Below are 22,387 nucleotides of genomic sequence, written 5' to 3' on the forward strand. Positions count from 1 at the left end.
AGGACCAAGAGTGGAAAATTTGTTTCTATAATGTTATCTCCTAGCTGAAGTTAAGTTGAACATGTGTATCTACTTAGAACAGAGCGGCAGTGTACTTTTCATTTGCATTTTTAGTTGTTATTTTTCCTGATCACTTTAATTCAACCCGTAGCGTGTATATTTTACCGATTAATTTTCGAGGAATATTCATCGTGCAAACCCCTATGAATAGCTCGCTCTGGTATAACTGTGGCCAAGCATTGTAATTACGATGGTCAGATGGCAATCACTGGCCGGAAACCACTGTGCGTGATGGAGGTAGAAAATAGAATGATCGGCCGATTTTAGGTACGATTTAGTCAGTGTTTCGAATAACTCCACAAAATATTCGAATTTGGATGGTCGGTGTTTACAGCGACCTGTTGGTGTTCTGAATGACTCGATGATTATTAACGTTATCATCATCTTCATTATTATCATCATCATCATTATTATTAGTATGAAGGCCTTTGTCCTGTCTTCGACCAATGAGAGAGCAGCGAGATGTGACGTCCTGAAAGATATGGCATCCCTTGTGGGCTGAAGTAGTAGCGGAGTCTGTGTTGGAGTTTTGTGTCGGGAGGTGTGGGACGTCTGTGGTGGCGACATGGCAGGTATTTGGGTGTATTCTATCTGGTAAATCCTTAAGTTCCCATTTGTTGTGAGATACGTGGTTCCCAGCTAGGAGCATAGGATTATTATTTTGAATTGTAACTGTTAAACCCTAATATAAAGTATTCAATAAATACAGAAGCCGTTAATAAGAGTCCTAATTCACCCCTCCCTTATTGAGAAAGAGTGATGTGTTATGCAGTAATACGGTGAGTCCTATATTTAATAACTATCCCATATTTCCCCTTTGTTAAGTGTGTATCTTAGTCCCCAGTTATTCACCCCCTAGTCGTAAAACCGCTAGAAAAAACAAACAGACAAACACAAAAAAGTGCTAAGGGACATACAGAAAACAATAAAACACAAAAACACACAATAGAACACCGAAACTCAAACACAACTCATAAAAAAGCAGTGAAACATAAATTACAGAAACAGACCCCCCCCCCAAAAAAAAAAATCCCGAAAAAAATATATAGTAAAACATCTGAAACCAAAACTGAATCTAACATAAACGCGTAAATTCATTCAGAAAAAAAACCCGCCATATGTGAAAAAAAAGGAGCAGAAAAATAATTGAATAAAGAAAAAATCAAAATAAAAACGGACAAAAATCCATATATAGGCTACTTGGTTTTACTTAAGAGGTTGGTTATTCTATCTCATAATTTTTAATTGTTGATGAAATACTGCATTAATAACCTTGTTACGCACTTAAAGGTTCTTGGTTGTTGAAGTACAGTAATAACATGAAAACAACAAGTGGTTATCATTGGACTGTACTCAAGGGGTTAAGATGACTCACTTATGGGACTAATTCATTGTAGTTAGGGGGTTGGTATTGTACTCAAGGGTTTAAAATCAAGCGTTGCAATCTGTCTTCAGTATGGAACCCTTTATGCAATCATCTAATCTGGCCTCACAAAGATAAATGTGTCTCCAACCTTGGCGCCAATTACCCTCTGACAAAGTGACTGAACTTATACAGTCATCAAGAAACTTGTATCAGTCATTATCGCTCGGAACATGTTAAACGTGATCTTCTTTGTTGTTCTTGGTATCCAGTCTTAATATTGTATCAGTTGTTGCTGATTTATATGGATATAAGAGTGAGAGACTCGAACCAAACTCAATTTTAATATCCACTGATGAACTCAATGCTTGACTTTTTTTCCCACAATAAAAAAATCTTTATCGGAAAGACATACAACCAGAGCAAACATTCACATCTCTGTTGGACATTTTCCTCCCAGTGTTATGGTTGCCCCACACATAGTCCTCTAACGTTCTTATTTATACAGTAAAACACGTATAGTTCAGGTAAACAAAAGACATTTTTCTCTCCCTCACAGACGGGCAAGAGCAGCGACAGGAAAGTAACGTTGAAAGAAGTATCGCTCAAGACGTCAGGGAAGTACAAGTGTGAAGTGTCAGCCGAGTCGCCGTCTTTCCATACTGATTCAGGGGTGGGGGAGCTGCTTGTTGTCCGTAAGTACCTCTACCCCACACCTGCCGTCCTTGTTGCCCTTAAGTACCTCTACCCCACACCTGCCGTCCCTTGTTGCCCTTAAGTACCTCTACCCCACACCTGCCGTCCTGGAAAAATTTTCGGAACCCTTGCTCATCGGTGACTGTTTACGTTGCTCCAACTCTGACTTAAAAAAATGTGTTCAACCTATCGCCTCTGTCTGTTCAGAACTCGCATCCTTTTAAGTTTAATTTCGCCGGTAACTCATATTCACAGAGGTTCAAATGCTCTACTCCGATGTTTATAATACTGCTGTCACAGGATGTTTAAAAGTCCTATCTCACGGAGTTTAAATCCAATTTATATTCTTAAGTTCTCTCTACCTATCATGTTTTGTATTTTTGTACAGCTTCAACGTGTTCAATGGTTATATCACCTCATTCTCCAAGAAAAAAAAAACACATCGAAAACTTTCCTCCAACTCGTTTACCTTTTCTGCTTAAAAGTTCTAACCTCAAAATGCTAAACGTTGCCAGCATTTTTTCTTCATATTCTAAAGTTCTTTCCTAACACTGTTTGCTCAAAATTTAAACAAAACATAAATCGTACCTCACCATTTTACACTCCCCTGCCACTTCATGTTCAAAAGTTCAAAAGTTCTGTTCCTCCACGTCGAGTGTTGCCGCTTGCTTCCGTTGGAGGTGAACTGGCGCTTGCTTATATTGACTTTGATGTATGATTGCTTGCCCTCCTTTCCTAGCTTCATGTTTTTTTTAAATAGTTGTATTTTTTCAAGAAGCATGAACGTTTAGTACACCTTTCAGTGCAGGTGTAACTGAGAATGGTCATGACCTGCGACAGTGTAGGTTGGTGAATAAGCGAATGTTAAGTGAGTGAGTGTTGAAAGAGTGAATGTTGAGTAAGTGAGTGTTGAATGGATGAGTGAGTAAATCAATGGGTGAGTTGTGAGTAACAGAGTGTTGAGTTAATGAGTGTTAATATAATAAGTGAGTGAGTACTCAAGGGGATAGGTCATCGTACTCAAGACTCAAGAGATTAATTATTTCACTGTACTTAAGAGGCTACTGTAAGTAATCGTACTCAAAGGGTTAACATATCTTAATTAATTGGACTAATTATTATTTGTACCCACAGAGTAAAATGAACGGAATAAAGGGATTAAATGTACTGAATTAGTATCGAGAAACTCCAATTCCTTCACACACATCCAAGGTCTTTCCAGTATACTCTTGTAATGGCCCCTGTCTCATCAACAGAAGTATTATATAAATGGGTTATTTACATCCGATTTATATTCAGATTCATCCCCTATAACTTTCCACTGGCCATGAGGTGACATGTTCAATGCACGTGATAAGGTGTGCCCACGGGAAGCTGCGTCATACTATGCTGAGTAAAGGCATAAGTAGCCGGCTCTCTGGCCACCTGAAGCGAGCAGTACAGTTCAGCCTTGAGGTGAATGTACGTAAGACTCAAATTCTCTTTCAGCCTGGCCCTGGTTCAGCCTCACCTCCACCATCCATCCAGCTTAACGGTACTACCCTCTCGAATGTTACCTTCTTTCAGTATCTCGGCTCCCACTTGTTCCTCACTGTTGACATTGATGAAGATATTCAACATCGGATCAGATGTGCATCCCAAACCTTTGGCAGACTCCGTACCCGTGGCTTCCGCTGTAGGGAGTTAAAATTATCTGCAAAGTTGCACATATATCGAGCAGTGATCCTCCTCACCGTGTTATATGGCAGCGAGACATGGGTCATATACAGGAGGCACGCCACGGCATTTGAAAACTTTCACCAATGTAGTCTACGTTCCATCCTCTGAGTTTGCTGAGAAGACAAGAGAACAAATGAGTATTCTTGCTGGCACCAGCTGTAGGAGCATCGAGGCTACCATTAGCCATGAACAACTACGTTGGACTGGCCATGTTATATGCATGGACGACAGTAGACTAGCAGTCATTTAGCGAATAGTAAACGTAATACTGGCGGGCAACTGAAAAGGTATGAGGCTAGTCTTAAGACAGACCTGAAAAAGAGCCAAATCGATCCCCTCACCTGGGAGACGATCAATCCACGCCGTAACGCTTGGAGGAGCACCACACGAGAAGGTGTCAATACTTTCGAGTTAGTCTGACTGCAAACTGAGGCAAACAAGTGCCAACGCCGGAAAGACGCTGCCTCTCCCGCACTAGAGGTATCCCTCCCCATGTGCAACGTCTGTGAACGACCCTGCCGGTCCGTATTGATCTTTCTAATCACCCCAGAGCTAACCAACGAAGGTGACATCCTTAATAACTCATAATTTTATCATAGCTGGATGGTCGTCATACTCGATTCTGAGTGACAGCAAAGTAGCAGTTGTGTGTAATCAAAGAAGACGTTTTCATTCACTTTTGTTTGGATATATGTATATAACCCTAATGCACGAGAGTTTATGTACACTATAAACGTCCTATTTACACACACACACACACACACACACACACACACACACACACATTCCAAACTCAGAGATGTGCTAACTTTGAACATCTATTATGACCGGTCAGGTGTATGGAAAGTCTTTTAAGAACAAACTTGACTTTCCAATTACACCTTTATCTTAAAGACGACACAAAGGGTCTCTTAGTACCTCATGAATCAACAACCCCTCGAATGTTGCTACTATACCAAGGGTCTCTCGAAGGCTTTATGCCATCGTCCTTCTACCATTACATATTATTCCAGATGTCTTTGGAAAATATAATCTTTCCGCTAATAACATAGATAATTTCTTCCATGCCAGGAAACTATACAAAATGTTACACGAGAAGTCCTTAATTAAACCATCAACCCCTTCGAACAGAAACTTTTGTGCCAATGGACTTAAGAAAAACAAAATCATCTCCCAGCAATCAGTGAGTCGTAAACTTCACGCCAACAAGCAAGATCACTGTCCGCTGCCTGACACCAAAGGTAGGCAGGTATAGACAGGTCTGTCTGTCTCTCTCTCTCTCTTTATCGACAACTGAAAGGTTAGAAAGATTCATGCGTGCACCTTTCACAACTAGGACCAACTCCCCTTCGTCACAGGAAGTTTGAAAAGCCAACTTTGGTCTTTATTTGGTTTGCCAGGAGTTATATGTTACGGGCGCAGTCAAAAAATATATTGGACCGGACGGCAGGCGGGCTGCTGTGTGTGTGTGTGTGTGTGTGTGTGTGTTGTGTGGCTAAGTCTAGTGCGTGTTTTATATGTGCTTATATAATCATGTGTGGATACTCCGACAAAGGTGTACAGTTGCATATTCATATGATGTGTATGTGTATATATATATATATATATATATATATATATATATATATATATATATATATATATATATATATATATATATATATATATATATATATATATATATATATATGCAAGCAAGTCACTGTAGGTGCGCGTGATGCAAGTATATGCTGATAACCACAAGGAAACAAGAAAACACGACGTTCCCAAGCGCTTTCATGTAATTCACATCTTCAGGGGTGAGTACAGAGTAAGGAGAAATACTTGACAAGGCTAATATATACAGTAGAGGAGAGTGAGAAGGTTAGCTCATCTTACCCAATGACCTGACTACGGACAACTGCTGTGCTTAGAGATGGCATGGTCATTGTTTTTTTTATTAAGAAGATTAGTAAGGGTCACTGCCTTATGACCGGAAAATTGTGGACACCTTCTGTCCCCTAGGAACTTTATCTCACTCTCCTCTACTGTGGTTATCAGCATATATATATATATACAAGCACAAGTTAAATTAATATATCTAGCGTCACATTATTCCCTCTAGCGTGATAACAGTCAACGTGAACGAACATGAAGTATAACAACACAAACTCGTACCCACGATAACTTAACATTATATTCTCCAGAGAGAGATAATGTTAACCTGGAAGTAACATCACACTCTTACGTACGATAACTTAGATCAAACTTTGCTTTGGGTCTCATCTCAGTGCGGAGTGAGAACAACGTCAAAAATACTCTATCTCTTTCGAATTAACTGTGCGAATCTATATGAAAGCATTTGTCAATAAACCAATGCCTGTGCTTGCTGTCGACAGTGACTATACTCTGTACAAAAAATTTATATGATTAATGTTAGAAATAGATGCCATACGCCATGTGGGTAGAACAGCACTCAGCCAAATCAGAAGGGCAGAACAAAATAAATACCTATTTTTTTAACTAAAGAAATATTAGATAAACTTATTAATTGGAGACTTTGTTTACTTTTGCAGTTTATATTATCTTTTGATTTAATATTGTAAACAACATAAATTCAGCAGTTTATATGATACTGAGGTTTCCTACATATAGTTGGTAATATAAATAATTTCACATAGACTGTGTGTGAAAACCAAGCCTGTGTTAAATTTATTAACTTAAAATCGTAAATAAGATAAAATTAATATTAAATTTTAAATTATAATATATTGTAAAATAAATAAACTATGAATGAAAATATAATTATAAGTAATTCATCACAAAAAATAAACTTCAAAATATATTAAAATTTCAAAACTACAACACAAAGTAAACTCTACCTCATTATTAGAGCTCTCTTACGTCATGGCCATTAGCGTTCAACTCAATAGGGTAACTAACAACGTTTTACAACTTAATGATCATCCCGATAACAATTTCTGTAATCAGTAATTAATCCATCTTGTAATGATGGTTTTGGGGTAATCCCTTGGTAATCCTCACTGTAATGAACATGTACTGTAAATCCCAATTAAAATTTTGGGTTTATTTTACGGGTAATTAAATTGTCAGTTTTATCGTGTATTCTGTCAGAATTAAACCAGACGTTGAATAATTAATAGTAGATATGATTAATAAATTAATTACGTGTGTGTGTGTGTGTGTGTAATAATAATAATAATAATAATTAACGGTTTATTGAAAGAGTATGGCAGCCGGAAGGCTGAAAATATACAGTACATAATTGGGGAATGGGTCTCTTGACTTACAAACAATATACAAGCAACATAAGCGATACAAATATGATATATAATAACTAGGTGGGGAGAAGGTCAAACAGTACAAAAAGTAAGATTGACTGGGAGTGAATACGCTGATTAATTACAAGTTATTGATAATTTTTACAATGGTTGGGACTGGGCTGTTCTTATAGCGACCAGTTCGTGCTCGTATGGGCTGGATGCGGTTGTAATGTCGAACAGCAATTCTCGGGCGAGGGGTGTGTGTGTGTGTGTGTGTGTGTGTTCTTTCTCTTTGGCTATTCACTATCTGTCTTCTTCTTCTTCTTCTTCTACGGTTGTTGATGGTGAGGTGGGTGTTAGAGAGGAAGGAGGTGAGGAGTGGTGAGAAGGTGGGTGGTGAAGAGGAGGTGGGTGGTGGAGAGGAGGTTGGTGGTGAAGAGGAGGTGGGCGATGAGGAGGAGGTGGAGGGTGATGAGGAGGTGGGTGGGGGTGAGGAAGTTGGTGGTGGTGAGGAACAGGACAAGGAAGGTGTCACCATCATAGCAAGTAATCAATATTGAATTTCAGTTTCAATTTATGCAGAGGACAAAATATACGAGGATAGATAATCCGCCTTATTCTACATGTAATAAATAGTATTATACATGTATATTTTCCCTGTTGGTGGCAGCAGTTAGAGATGAGAACTGGAAATATAATTTATTCTCGGCCAGACTCATTATACATAACGACATGCTGTAATGAAGGAGTTGGAAGACTGTGGAGATCATCTTTGGAGATGCCATTATCTCTCTCTCTCTCTCTCTCTCTCTCTCTCTCTCTCTCTCTCTCTCTCTAGGAGATTTTGTTTTTGATCTTTCACAGTCATAATTGTGAGGTATATTCTCTCTTTTTAGAGAGAGAGAGAGAGAGAGAGAGAGAGAGACGTTTAATCTCTTAATCATCAGGGCGAGATATTTTGAATAATACACATATCAACGTTAACAATTAAACAAGTAGGACCTACAATGTGCAGTTGCGGCCAAAAGTAATCATCCATCCCCTTGCTGCTACTAACTCAAGTTAGTTATTAATTGAAGAATAAAACAAATACAATGAATTGTTGCTTGATCACTTCCACCATTCTTGAAACAAAAAATACTACTTATTGATAAAAAAAGAATGAATTGTTGGCTAGAAAGTGGCTTGTCCACCCTGTAATATGTTTATCGAGTTGTGAAAATCAATGCGAGGTAATGAGGTGGTAGTGGCGATGGTGTTCGGCCACTGCTTCACACCCAGCTCAGGATGGACACTAAAGAACTTTGATTGGCGAGTCACAGGCAAATTATTGGTTTGCGCGCGGCTGGCTATAAACGTGTCAGAAATTGCAAGGGAGGTTGAGGTCACCAGGCAGACTGCGAGACGTTGGTAAACACGCTGGGAGAAGTCTGGAAACTTGGGAAACCGGCCGCGGTGAGTATTTTTTATTGTTTGCTGCATTTTATATATTAAAATGGCCAATTTCGGGTGTGTAATGTTAACTAAACATATTTGAGGAGGACACTGGAAAGGCTCTCGAGATTTTGTATGACCTGTGTTGGTAAATGTATAATATGGACACGAAGTAGTACCTTAAGCTGCGTATTCTTATATTACTCTATTAATTATGTATAGTAAAGTATTACAGAACATGTATTAATCCTATGTAATATTTCCATTTATTATGCACCATGTTATGTATGTGAATTATCATATTTACATATTATGTATTCAGCTTGTGAATGCTGGCATCTGTACATGCCAGCGCAGAGTGATACAGAGAGTTGAGATCGCTAGTCCTTATGGTGTGGAAGCCCACTGTCTATTTGTTTCCTCTGTATATCTCCCGTACGAGAATAAGAACCTATTTTCAAGATAACAAGTGTTTGCGTACACCCTCCGTAGTGTAGAACATTTTGGGGGTATCAAAGACAAACAGAGTAAATATTAAAAATAAGTGATTTCCACCCTCGTTTTCAATATTTCTCCTCATATCAACGTTATTATAAATATCTAATTACTATTCTTTAAAACCTGAGCAACAACCCGAGAAAATGATAGTGAATTATAACACATTATAATAATCATAAATTATGGGTCCTCATCTATTACTCTTTCAAGCATATAAACCTAAGATAATATAGAGAGAAAAAACTTACATCCGTCCTTCCTTTCCTTCTTTCTTGAATTTCCCTGATTTCTTCAACCCCCTTCTCTCTGATGCTCAACTTGCATCTCACGCCAACCGTCCACACTCTTCCACAACCCCAACAAATGGCCCTTCCCCAAGTCGAACACTCCCTCTCTCCACCCCACGTGACTTACCGCTCAGAAAGGACCCGGCCAGGCTCAGGGGTTAGGTGGTGGAGTGGATGACTACTTTTGACTGCGACTGTACATGGGAGTAGTTTACGTTAACGAATATCAGTTTAATGTACAGTAGGTATTACTAGTTCAATATATATACTAAAGCCCTTGAACTATCAAACATCAATATACGTTAGGTAACTAATCTTTTGGCATTAATATCTCCTCTTGACGTTTCACTAACTCCCCCCCCCCCCACCTTTTTATCGCCCTTCTCCCCTTTTTATCGCCCTTCTCCTTCCCCCTTTTCATCACCTTTCTTCTCCTCCCTTTTTCACCATTCCTCACCTCCCCTTTCTTCTTCCTTCAGCGTCTCACTCCTCCCCTCCCACCACCCCTCTTCCTACTCCTTTTGTTACCACTCACTCTCACTCCCCTGCCACCCTCTTCATCACTCACCACTCACCTTCCCCTCCCACTCTCTCAAATAATAATGACACCAGTTAACCATAAAAAATATATATGTATTTATTGCTTGCAGATCACCTTTGCATTTATTACATTCATTAATTTCGTGTTTTTGTTGTTCACTCCGAAGACTAGTGGTGCACGTACTGGCAAGGGACAATCGGCGATCATAATGACTCACTCCATGCACTCACTCGGCCTCTTGAACGCAAACCAATGAAAAGATACGAAATTTAATCTTTTTTTTTTATGGTGGAACTGAAAATTAATCACTGCCAAATTATGATTTAAATTAGTGTCTCCATTATCCAGAGGGATAAAAAGAAAAGTCATTATCATCATTATTATCATCACCACCGGTACTTCTTCAGTCTTCTGTCTTTCTTGCAAGTGAGCGGTTACAACTTTTCAGTTTCATTAAACAAACGAGCATTTTTTTTGTCTTTTTTCTCTCATGGGGTTCAGTTTAGAGTCTCCTGGATCTACCTTCGATGTCTTCTTTTTGTATTATTGTGGAGATCTACCAACCTCAGTGGAAAAGCCCAAGGGTAAAAATGTTCCCTATCGCGCTACTCACACGGTCCTTACAGCAGAGTAAGCAACAACCCCCGCACTGCTCCAGAGAGCCAGGCCAAAACATGGAACAGCAACATTCATCTAGGGACTCCCTGTTATTAGGTGGCGTCCAAGCCCTTAAATAAGTTATTCTCAGACGTGGCTTTGATCTTGGTGAGTCATTATATTATGTGAATTGGCTTTGTAGTCATCCCCATCTTTCCTGTTTATGGCATATTAAATATAAGTACACCACAAATGAGAAGAAAAATCTGCCAACCTTTAGAAGTTTGTAATACGAGCATATTATAGGTTTGCTGTTGGGTTGTTTATAAGCCCATGTTCGAGCTGCTCTCTGAAAGCATGTGCTACCTCTGGATCCTCCAGACGCTTAGTATAAAATATCTCTTCTGGAGGCTTGCTGCCTTCGCTGTTTTGGGGTGACGTGAAGTGAGAGCTTGGACCTGACAAGTCGATGATCAGTGTCAAAGTGGTTTGAGCCACGCTTGGCACGGGTGATGGGGACATTTCGGCGATCTCTTTCTCTGACAATGATGTAGTCAATGAGATGCCAGTGTTTGAATCGTGGGTGTTGCCACGAATCCTTGAACTTGTTGGCCTGACTAAACAAGGTATTGGTGATAGTGATGTTGTGTGTTGGACACTTGCTGAGGAGGAGTAGGCCGTTCGGATTACACTTGTCTCGTCCATTTTTCCCTATGGTTCTCTGCCAAATGTTAGCATCTCTGACAACCTTGTCTTCTCTGGGGATAGAGGTTAGCACTATGTCAAGGTCTGCGTAAAAGGCCTCCTTCATATCATCCTCTGCATCCAGTGTTGGGGCGAATGCACTGATGAAGAAGGCAAGTCGTGATTGATTCAGTGGGACTCCAAGAGTCATGAGGCGCTCGTTGATCCCAATAGGCATTTCAGTTAGCCTGTGTAGGATGCGTTGGTGGATGGCAAAGCCAACTTCATAAATGCGGTTTCTCTCCGCAGCAGGCTTACCCTTCCAGAATAAGGTGTAGCCAGACCTCCGTTCTGTTAGCTGACCCTCATCTGGGAGCTGTTTTGCCACAATGGCAGTTCTTCTTTCAGGACGCTCATTTGTGCCAGTATCCAGAAGGATCCTGACATTTCAGGCACGACTATAAGAGGTTGTATGGTTGGTTTGTTTTTGGTTGGATCAGTGATTTGGGTTGTGTTTTCGACCGCATAAGGATGACCTTACTGGGTGCAGGTTGCCCAATCAGCATGTTTTTTTGGGCAGGCTATGTTTAGAGCACCTTTTCTAGCTCCCTCCCTAGATCCCAGTGCATAAACGACCATCTTGTCTTTGCCGCCCATTTGCAGAGTTGTGCATGTCCCCTTCGCCACTCGTCCGTCGCCATGAAACTTTTGGGGGGTATAAGGGTTTTGATGATGATGAGAGGTATGATGAGCTGGATGATGGGTGCGTATGAGTTGATTTATGTGGTGAGGCTGGAGCGCAGGCTGCAACCACACATCTTGGCTCTCCCTTTTGCTGATCCGGTGGTGCAAGTGTTGCAACAACTGGGGAGAGGGAGAGTCGCATTGGCCTGCCGATATCCCAGTTTGTTGGGTTTCGCCTTAGTAGCCTGTCCATTAGGCATTGCATTTGTCCGCCGGTGTAGTTGTTGGGTTTCCATGGTGGTCACCTCTTCCGCCTACACCGCCGTTGGGGTCTTGGAGGTCTGTAAGCATGTCTTCCTGATGCAGGGCTCCACCGCAGATTTTTCGTTCTGGGTTTACTCCCGTTGACTTCTACCTGCGAAGGTTAATCCACAAGGCAGCGGGGCTGTGGTTGGTAGGCGCAAGGACGTGTCCAGAAGCCAGTGGGCCTGTGCGCTCTCCCTCTGAAGTCCACTGCTACTCAGAGAACACCTGCTGATCTAGCCTGGGCCCACGAGGCACCCAGTTATCGTGTGTTGCCACGAGGAGGAACAGCAGGAGTCTTGATGGTGAGGAGGCTGTGTACTGGCAGAGGAAGACTTATGTAAGTTGCTTCCCTGTTCGCCACGAGGGCTAGCCAGTGGCGACAGCTGAAAGCGAGAGGGAGCAAACAGTGCTTGCACCTTAAAATTAACATAATGCTGCCACTCTAGACGCATTCACCACCCTGTGTGTGACTATACACACACACACACGTAAGGCAACTGTTTAATATGCGGAGTACAATAATACATGAGCTAAATGTTACGTGTAAATTAGTAGAAAAAATGTGTTTATAACAAACACGTCTGCTTTTAAAATGTGAAGTCTGTATTGATTTTCCTGCTCTCAGTTTTTTTCTCGACTAACTGACTGGCTGACACACCGCCTGGGATTTATTTAGAGAGTGTAATTAAGATCCTTGGGGTAAAATCTCAATCGCTGCTGAATAATGTTTATCGAGATCATCCCGGAAACAATATGACGACTCTGCTTTCATGTTTCCCTGGGAGAGGAAACCTTGAGTGCGGTTTGATTTTTCACTTATATTATTTTGTAAATAGTTGATGACAGATATGTTATCCATAGAGGGGGAGAGAGAGAGAGAGAGGTGTGGATGGACGAATCGATATATAGATATGCTGATAGATGGACAGATGGTAATAAATTCGATAGATACTTATAGGCAGACACATTGAAAAAATGCTGAGATATAAGCAATTACATACACACAGACATAGAAAGTGAGAGAGATGAACTACAATGACAGACAAGCAAACATTATGACACATACCCTGTACACACAGTTGGTCGAGTGATCCCGCCCCACCACCAGCGAGACACAAGCTTGTTTTACATATTATTGCAAGTTTAACATAACAATTATATTTGGAAGAAAAAATATCAGGAAGAGACGACTCTAAGTTCATTACGGTTGTGACGTGCGGCCTATTAGGACCCATGAAATACAAATACAATATCAAATGGGTATAATTTATTTTGAAAACTGTAATATTGAAGGAGTATTATATGTTACATGGATATAAGCAAAAAGGGTTTTTGCGTAATCCCTAAAATGTTCAGGAAATTCTTGTAATTATTACGACTATCAGCATATGTAACCTAACTTAACCTGATATGGTCAATGCGTAGGTTAGATTAGGTTTGGGTGTAGTGAAATCCTTAGTTATGTAGATTATCAGTAACATCCTATACAATACAGCATATCAATGATTCTGTACGATTTAAAAAACACACGAATTTGAACATGTTGTCACACACACACACACACACACACACACACACACCCCTCCATATCACTCTCACTACCTCCCAACCCAACAACCCGAACCTTTCCTACATGTTTTTAAAACTTTTTTTTTTAGAGGAAACAACAACAAAACTCCACCATTTCATTTTCTCAAATACTAAAGCAAAATATGCAAGTGATTAAAAAAACGGAACGCTTATTAAACACCTTAAAGCAGACAGCTCTTAGGGAATTAATTACCAGGCGACCTGACCCCTAGCGGCCGTGGGGACGGGACTTTCCCTGCTGTATATATTGGCGGTGGCAGGGAAATCCCCTCACCGATCCCCGGGTGACGCGGCCAGGTAATGGTGTGATCATTCTCTCTACAGTATTTGTGAAGGAGAGAGAGAAAGAAGGAAAGAGACTATTACACATTTGCTCCTACTCTCATGTCATTCAAAAAAGAACTAGAAGGATGTGGATAAAGGGAAAGAAAGCCCAAGAAAATGGTAAAATAATAAGTAATAGGAAGGCAGAAATAAGGATGAAAGATGGAAAGAGACTTTGGAAAGAGCATCCAACTCATCTCTTCTTGTTCTTAGAGGAATGGAAAGTTAAAAATAGTTAGCAAGAGAAAGAGAATTAAAGAGAAAGGGAGTTAGTAAACGAGGAAGGCATGAAATAAATATGAAAAGAAAGCAAAGAGGGAGATAGAAAAAGAAAGGGATGAGGAAATAAGAGAAACAGAGTTTAAGGATAAATACATGAACGTACAGGAGAATGTAAGAAAAATTCAAAGGAGGGGAAAAGGAGATGTATTAGATAAAGGAGACGTTAAAAGCGAAATGGAAGTCAAAAGAGAAAGAAATATATAAGTGAAAGGAAGCAAACTAAAATAAACTATACAGGAAGAAAAGGCAAAGACAGGGGAAAGAGATAAAAGAAAGGGAAGCAAATGCAAAAGAAAAACATGTTTGTAATAGCACCCTTGTATTATAGAAAATTGCATAGCAAAACACACACAGACACACACATATATGTCTCACAACTCGGGTTGCTAGCTGAGAGGTAGCAACCTAGTAGCAAGCCCGTTTGAATACAAGTTTGAATACATTGACCTCATTATATACATGGTACAAGAAATGGTGGAACAAGAGATTATCCAGCCTTCCTCATCACCCTGGAACTCGCCTCTGTTTCTCGTTCCCAAGAAAGATGGAGGATGGAGACCAGTCATAAACTTCCGGCAAGTCAATCAAGCAACTGTAGCAGACAGGTTCCCAATGCATCTTCCTAACTGACTTATTACAGTTCTTAGGAAAAGACAATGCCATCTTCAGTAACCTTGATCTACTAAGCTGGTACCAGCAAATTCCCTTATAAGAGGAATCCCGGAAGGTAACAGCATTCAGTGCACCCATGGGACACTTTGAATCCGTAAGAATGCCTTTTGGCTTTAGGAATGTACAGTTCCCTTCACTAGTGCGTTTACAGGGGCTCGTCATATAAACATTACACAAATCATTATAGATATAAATGATTCCATATACGTTTGATTGTGAGTTTCCTTCTGTCGAATGTAAACAAACACAGAGCTGCCACACTGCACAAAACCTGACGAGCCCCTGTAAACGAATTAGTGAAGGAGACTGTACCTCTAACATTGAAAAAAAATATATAAATTTATTTACTGAAATGATAGGTAGCACAGTTTATGTCTATCTAGATGATCTTATCATAGTAAGCAAAGATGTACAGAAGCATTTCAAGAAACTACGAGAAGTGTTCATCGTGCTTCTGATAACTGTATTGAAAGTAAAACTTTCCAAATATAAACTTCTTAGATCTAGAATCCAATTTCTAGAACACTTAGTGGATAGCAATGGTATACGTATCGTATATTGTACGATTAATTTAATGCAGTGTAGCAATTTCATTGTCCTAACAATGCAATCCAACATCGTAGTTTCCTGGTATAAACAGGATACTACCCTTCTTTAATTTAAAGCTATGCCAAGTTAGCCTCTCCCTACCACAGCTAATGGCGGAACAACTACAGGATCCATCGTGGTCCAACATAATATATGCCCTAGAATAGGGAGACGAGGTAAATCTACCAAATTTACCTCTACCACAGTTTCAGCTAAGGCACGATATACTGTATCACTCAGTAAAAACACAGCAAGAGTCAATCTTTCAAATTGTGATTCCTACGTCACTAAAGGAAAGCATTCACACCTTCTTTCAATATGCCCCGCAAGCAAGCCATCCAGGGCGAGACAGATGTTTAACAAAAATAAGACAAAAATATTAATGGAAGGTTATGAGAACAGGACATTGAGAAACACATTGCTAAGTGTTTATCGTATACACAACACAAGAGAACAATGATGGGTCCCACTCCAAAACTACTGTAGAATACCCAACGCCAGAACGTCCACGGGATACAGTCGAGATCAACTTTTTACATCTCCCAAAAACCCAGCAAGGTTCTAACTACAGACTTGTGTCTGTTGACCATTTCTCCAGATTCGTGGTACTAGTACTATTGCAGAACATGTCTGCCCTTTCTCAATGCCAGGGACGATACTCTCGGATAACGGGACAAATTTTGTGAATCAAATCTTAACAGCAATTTGCCAACAGTTCGGAATCACACAAACCTTCACAATGGCCTACCATCCGTCCTCAAGTGGGTTGGTCAAACTTACAAATCGTAGAATACTAGAGGTTCTCTGATGCACAGTTCCTGGGAGGACTGGCTTCCACAAGAAGCCGCATCCATCAATGGATCACTCAATAGTTTTACAGGCAAATCACCATACTACATGATATATGTAGCAGGGCAAATGCTTTCCTTATGAGCAAGTAACAAGAACTCCACAACCAGTGTACTGTACAACATGGATGACTGAGAAAAAGCAGATCAATGTTTTCACAAGCATCCATGGAAAAATACGAAATATTTAGAAACCTCACGAGCAGAAATGATCTGCAAGCAACGTAAAAACACTAAGCCTATAAGTCTAGAAATAGGTGACACGGTAATGATTATAGCACCCGAACGCATATCAAAACTTTCGCCCAAATTCTCAAGTCCAAATAGTTTAGCCAACAACAAACGTCCCCGACATAGTACATGTAGATATAATATATAGAAAGGCAGCAGAGACTTAGTAGGAACCCCTAATGTCAGTCAATTTGACCCTATTTCTACAACTGCTGCTCAACAAAACACAACAATAGACACTATTCATCGTCAAAAATTACGATCAGCAAACAAGAATTTATTATCCTAGCCCCTTGCAGGCATGGCTTAGATATCACTACTCCTGTTGGCATGGAGATTTATAGCAGTTGCGGCATCCCCATCAAACCGGGAGCTTCAATTGTTCCATGGGGCAAAGTACTTGTGGAAGACGTCGTAGCTATCAGTTACCAGCTCCATGGTTTATTACACATTCCTGTGTACCTGAGATGAATACCTGTCCACACTGAAGCAGCTATGCACACCCTACAAGATCTCGGACAACAACAAAAATTATATACAACCCTTCAACAAACAATCTCGCTACAAAACGTCCGTACGAAGAGTCTTAAGAAATTCACGCACTCCAAGGATAAAATAAAACGTCTCACGAAGGTAAAGGAGAGAAAGAGTGGCAAAAGATAAAAAGGTAAAAGAAAGAAAAGAGAAAGTAAGAAGCAAAGAGGACAGTATAAAGAAAAAAAGTAGATTGAAGAGAAAGAGACATTTTAAATTGGATATTACAGCTGAAATGAAAATAAAGAAAGCAAAAAAAAAACAGAACTAAAGAAAGAGGGAGACAGTAATAGAGAAAGGAAGAGAAAATATAGAAATGTTAAATAGGAAAGAAGATATAAACAAGAAAGATAAAATGCAAAGATAAAATAGAAAAAAAATAAAGTGGATGATAGTAACAGAGTGGAGATATTATAAAAGAAATACGAGAGAAAGTTAAAGATAAACGAAATGAAGGTAAAAGAAAATAAAAATGAAAATAGAAAGGAAAATAAAGTAAAATAAAAAGGAAAGGGGTAAAATAGAGGAAAATAAAATAAAATAGAACGGGATAGAAAGTTGGAAAAGAAAGGGGCAAGAAAAGGAGCAGGAAAGTCTTGAGACGGCCGACTGTGACGCCAGGTGGACGACGACTGCAAAAAAAAAATGCATCAATCTTAACGCTTTCGTCGCAGGAGTTTTTTTTCCCCTCCACTCCTGCTGTAGAGAATTTATTTGGAGAAAAAAAGACGTTATTCATTACTAGGTTGAGTATTTCGTGGCGTTTCATGAAGTTATTCATCTCAGGGCTAAGTATTTTGGAAGATTCATTTAATTTAGTCGTCTTTGAGGTAAGTATTTCGAGCGACTCATTAACTTATTCATTTCTGAGTTGGATATTTCGAACGATTCGTTAACGATACAAATTTTCGAATAATTCAGAGAAAAACGAAAATTAACTTATTCATCTCTACAATGGATTACTCGAAGGTTTCATTAACTTACCCGTCAACTAATTAAGTATTTCGTATGATTATTTAACGTTAAATATATTTGCAAAATCGATAAAAATTATACACTAAAAATCATTCATCTCTCAGGATCAATTCGGTGATTCATCAACGTAACTCATTCCTGGGCTGAGTAATTCAGTGATTAATTTACACTACAAATATTTGAGGAAGGAAAACGTCTGTCACCTGGAGCTTGAAGACGCCATAAATTTCCACCTTAATTAATTTATCGGTCATTAACAGCCGTAAGTCAGCCATGGTGTCCTCTTCACCTGTACCCGAATTCTCGATTATACAAACGTTAATTAGTTTTCGTAACGGAAGATATTATTAGACTTTATTTAAGTGGATATATAATTTTAATGAAAAATTTAAACAGTGAAACAAAATAGCCGGGGAGCCGTACCGAGACTAGATACGTAATCTTAAGATGAGCTGGGAGACAAAATCATCCTAAGGCAAATTTGTGAATACGACTACCGGTTATTTACGACAAGGTCTCATTATCATTTGTCACACGTGATGGATGGAGGTAATTAGTGTGTGTGTGTTTATATAACACCTGTGTTAATTAGGTAACCCTTTACCAGGTAAAGATTCAATTAAGAAATTTTCTTCTTAATTGAAGTGAGAATTTTGATTAGAGAAGTTTTTATTTACTAAAACCTTTTGATTCATGTTTTATTTATTAATTTTGTATTAATAGACATATTATGAAGATTTGTGATTCACTTTAGAGATTCATTAATTTAAGTTAGACATTTTAATAAAAAATATTCTTATTAATTGAAATGTTTTGTGAAGACACGTGATTCACACTTAAGACTTTTGAATCATCTTAAACGTGTTAACTCAATATTGTCTTGAATTCTGATTTAATTAAGGCTTTTGATTCAATACATCGTTGATAGTGTTATAACGCCAATAAGTATGAATAAGAAACACCCCAACATACTTCTCAATAACGCTTGAATTACCGCAGGGACAAAGATTAAGTGCGTGACCTCTAAAGTGCAGACGTAAATGCTTACCAGTTGGGCGCTGTAGATGTTTCTGCGCTTCGCCTTGCACAGAGGGCAAGAGGGTGCCCAATAAACTAGCCCCCTTGCGGGGCAATTTCGATAAAAAAAATTATTGCCGACTCCACGCCCTTAGAGACGGCAGTTAGTCAGTGCACTTATGTGAGAATACAGTATCTCGCGAGTGGTGCTTATAACAATTACTTCCTGTAAATAGCTATATGTACATTGTACTGTATGCATGTATTTACAGTTCCCTTCACTAGTACGCTTACAGGGTTCGTCAGGTTTTGTACTATGTGGCATCCCTGTGTTTGGTTACATTCGACAGAGGGAAACTCGCAATAGTAAACATGCTATGGAATCAAATGAAAAAAAATATTAAAACAAATATATCAAATATAATGATGTGGGAAATGTTTATATGACGAGCTTCTGTAAACACACTAGTGAAGGGAACTGTATGTCTGTAATAATAATAATAATAATAATAATAATAATAATAATAATAATAATAATAATAATAATAATAATAATAATAATAATAATAATAATAATAATAATAAATGGTTTATTAATAGAGTTGCAGCCGGTGGCTGAAAATATACAGACTTACATTTGATTTAGACAATGAATTAATATGCGTAGAAAACATTTACAGGGCTGTACAGTACATAAATCAGGAGTTGTTTATTATTTTAACAATAGATGGGATGGTGCTGTTCTTATATCTATCGGTGCAGGCTCTTATGGGCTGAATTTTGTTGTAGTGGCGGACTGCGCGAGGTGGGTGGGGGGCTGCCGGTGGCAGGAGGTGGCGATGACGAGGGTGGTGCATTAGTTGGCTGCCAAACCTTTCCAGTGCTTGGTGGTGGAGGTCACTGAGGGATGGCATTTCCTGGGTGGAGAGAGCGTTGATGTAGCCGGAGTATTCTGCGCCGAGCATGAATCTGCAGGCCCTTTTTTGTATGTATGTATGTATGTATGTGCATGGCGACCTGTGGTGTAATGGTCAGCATGATCACCTCGCTAGCGAGGGGACCCAGGTTCGATCCCCATTTGCCTCTGTCTACCCAGCAGTAATTGGGAACCTGGATGTAAATCGATTTGAGGATCGTGTTCCGGGATGATGGTTAGCCATTGCAGTTGGCGAGTTGTCCAAGTGATGGTCATTAGTGATGGTTGTTAGTAATGGTTGTTATTAGGGACTGTTGTTAGTGCTGGTTCCTAGAGATGGTTGTTAGTGGTAGTTGTTAGTAATGTCATTAATAATGGTCGTTAAGAATGGTTGTAAATAGTAATAGTAAGTGATATCCGTTAATGATGGTTGCTAGTGGCGATTTTTAGTAATGTTTGTTAGTGATGGTCGTTAGTGGTAGTTGTTAGTAATGTGTTTTAGTAATGGTAGTTATTGTTGATAGTAGATGGTGGTAGTTACAGGTTAGTGATGATGATGGTTAGCGATTCTTCTTGGTGACGTACGTGCGTATCTCTCTCTCTCTCTCTCTCTCTCTCTCTCTCTCTCTCTCTCTCTCTCTCTGCATGTGTCACCTTCCCTAGTTTTCTCACGGTCCAAGTTTTCCTCTCTCTTTTCCTACCTTTTACTTTCTCTCAACGTCATTCCTTGGTCTATTAACCTTTCCCCTCGTACACTCCGTCCCTCCAATACTCTTCCCTCCTCTCTCTCCCTCCCTCCACTCCCATTACATTACAATAAACAAACATCAACACTATCACAGATATTCCCTTGGCAGTATTATTATGACCCACTCGTTCACCTAATAAAGGGCTATATAATCGCTGGTGTGGGTGTATGTTTGTTTTAGGTATGTTTGTATGTTTAGGATTACCCGGTACCTCTCGTATGTTTGTGTATTATTTGCTGTGCTATATTTATGTACGCAGTGTGTATGTGAGTGCAAGTATTTGTGTTCACCACCTACACACACGTGTGTGTAGAGAGAGAGAGAGAGAGAGAGAGAGAGAGAGAGGACCAGGGAAAACACAAACATCTTGACTAAGTTGGGTTTCTTTAGTTAGTAACGTTTCGAAAAATAATTTCCCATCACCAGATCCTAGAAAACAGAAAGTAAAAAAATTACAGGTAATATACAATTAAAACGAAACATTATTCTAAAATTTATATATATACTAGAGGCAAATTGCCTAGTTTCACTCGGGTTAGGTATATATCCTATATCACCTTGACTGCCCCCCACCCCCCGACACGGGTACCTCAGTTGGGAAAGATTTTTTGTTCCTGCCTAAACCCCCCGGAGTCCGTGGTCAATAGTAATACCAAAGAGCATAAACCTTGTGTAATATGTGTGTGTGTGTAAAGCTTCAGGTCTCTTACTGCTTCCTTTTTGGAACTATTGCTGGAACAGACAGACAGACAGACATCTTTTTTTATCATAAGTACAGATACATACGTATCACACGAACTATTATAAAACATGCAGACTTTTCCAAACAAAAATATAATCAGTTAGTTTCCAACAACCAATATCCAATCTACGTTCTCCTACACTAACACCAGCAACCAACAACCATTACGCATTCTTCTAAACTATTATCAACAACCAAGATAGAATCACCTACAATACCATCAACAATAACATCTATGATACATTTTCCTACACTACCACCAACAACCACACAACCACACAACCACATTTATACCTCGTGTGAAAACCAAACATTTCCATCTCTTGGTGCCCGCCCTGGGCTCTGTTCATCCTGGATTATATATGAGAAAACACTTCCTCTATTACAGGTAGGGGAAGGATTAGTGTTCGTGTTATGGGAGCTTGGGTCGATTTTTTCCAAGGGTTGTTGGAGGAGGGTAGTGGAAAAATGTCACTGAATTATTTATGTTATTAGCGGGACTATTGGGAGTAAAGAGAATTTAGTAGGAGTAGTAGTAATAGTAGTATTAGTAGTAGTAGACTTTGTATGACTAAACGTAGAAGTAGAGAAGTAGACTTTGTGTTACTAGTTGTAGGCAATGGAGGTGTTTGGCGGAAGTGAGGTCAAAATAACAATGGAAGACCAAAGACACCAAGGCGCAGTAATTGGCACGACTGACTTCAAGACCGAGTATGTAACGGGAAAGGTGAAACACCTTCACTTAACCCCAGCAGAAAGATCACTCCTTGCTCTACCACCGAGACTG

The 22,387-nt window shown here is 39.5% G+C and overlaps 1 protein-coding gene across 2 annotated transcripts in view; it reads left to right on the plus strand.

Annotated features, from left to right (window-relative positions):
- Nucleotides 1–22,387, plus strand: part of LOC121864114 — a 117,645-nt gene that overhangs the window by 84,564 nt on the left and 10,694 nt on the right. For both annotated transcript variants that reach the window (XM_042363028.1, XM_042363029.1), the window contains exon 3: nt 1,983–2,118. In XM_042363028.1, the coding sequence (XP_042218962.1) occupies nt 1,983–2,118 (136 nt within the window). The remainder of the gene's footprint in view (nt 1–1,982; nt 2,119–22,387) is intronic.

Source organism: Homarus americanus, unplaced genomic scaffold (genome assembly GCF_018991925.1).
Source record: "Homarus americanus isolate GMGI-L3 unplaced genomic scaffold, GMGI_Hamer_2.0 scaffold26351, whole genome shotgun sequence".
Classification (NCBI taxonomy): domain Eukaryota; kingdom Metazoa; phylum Arthropoda; class Malacostraca; order Decapoda; family Nephropidae; genus Homarus; species Homarus americanus.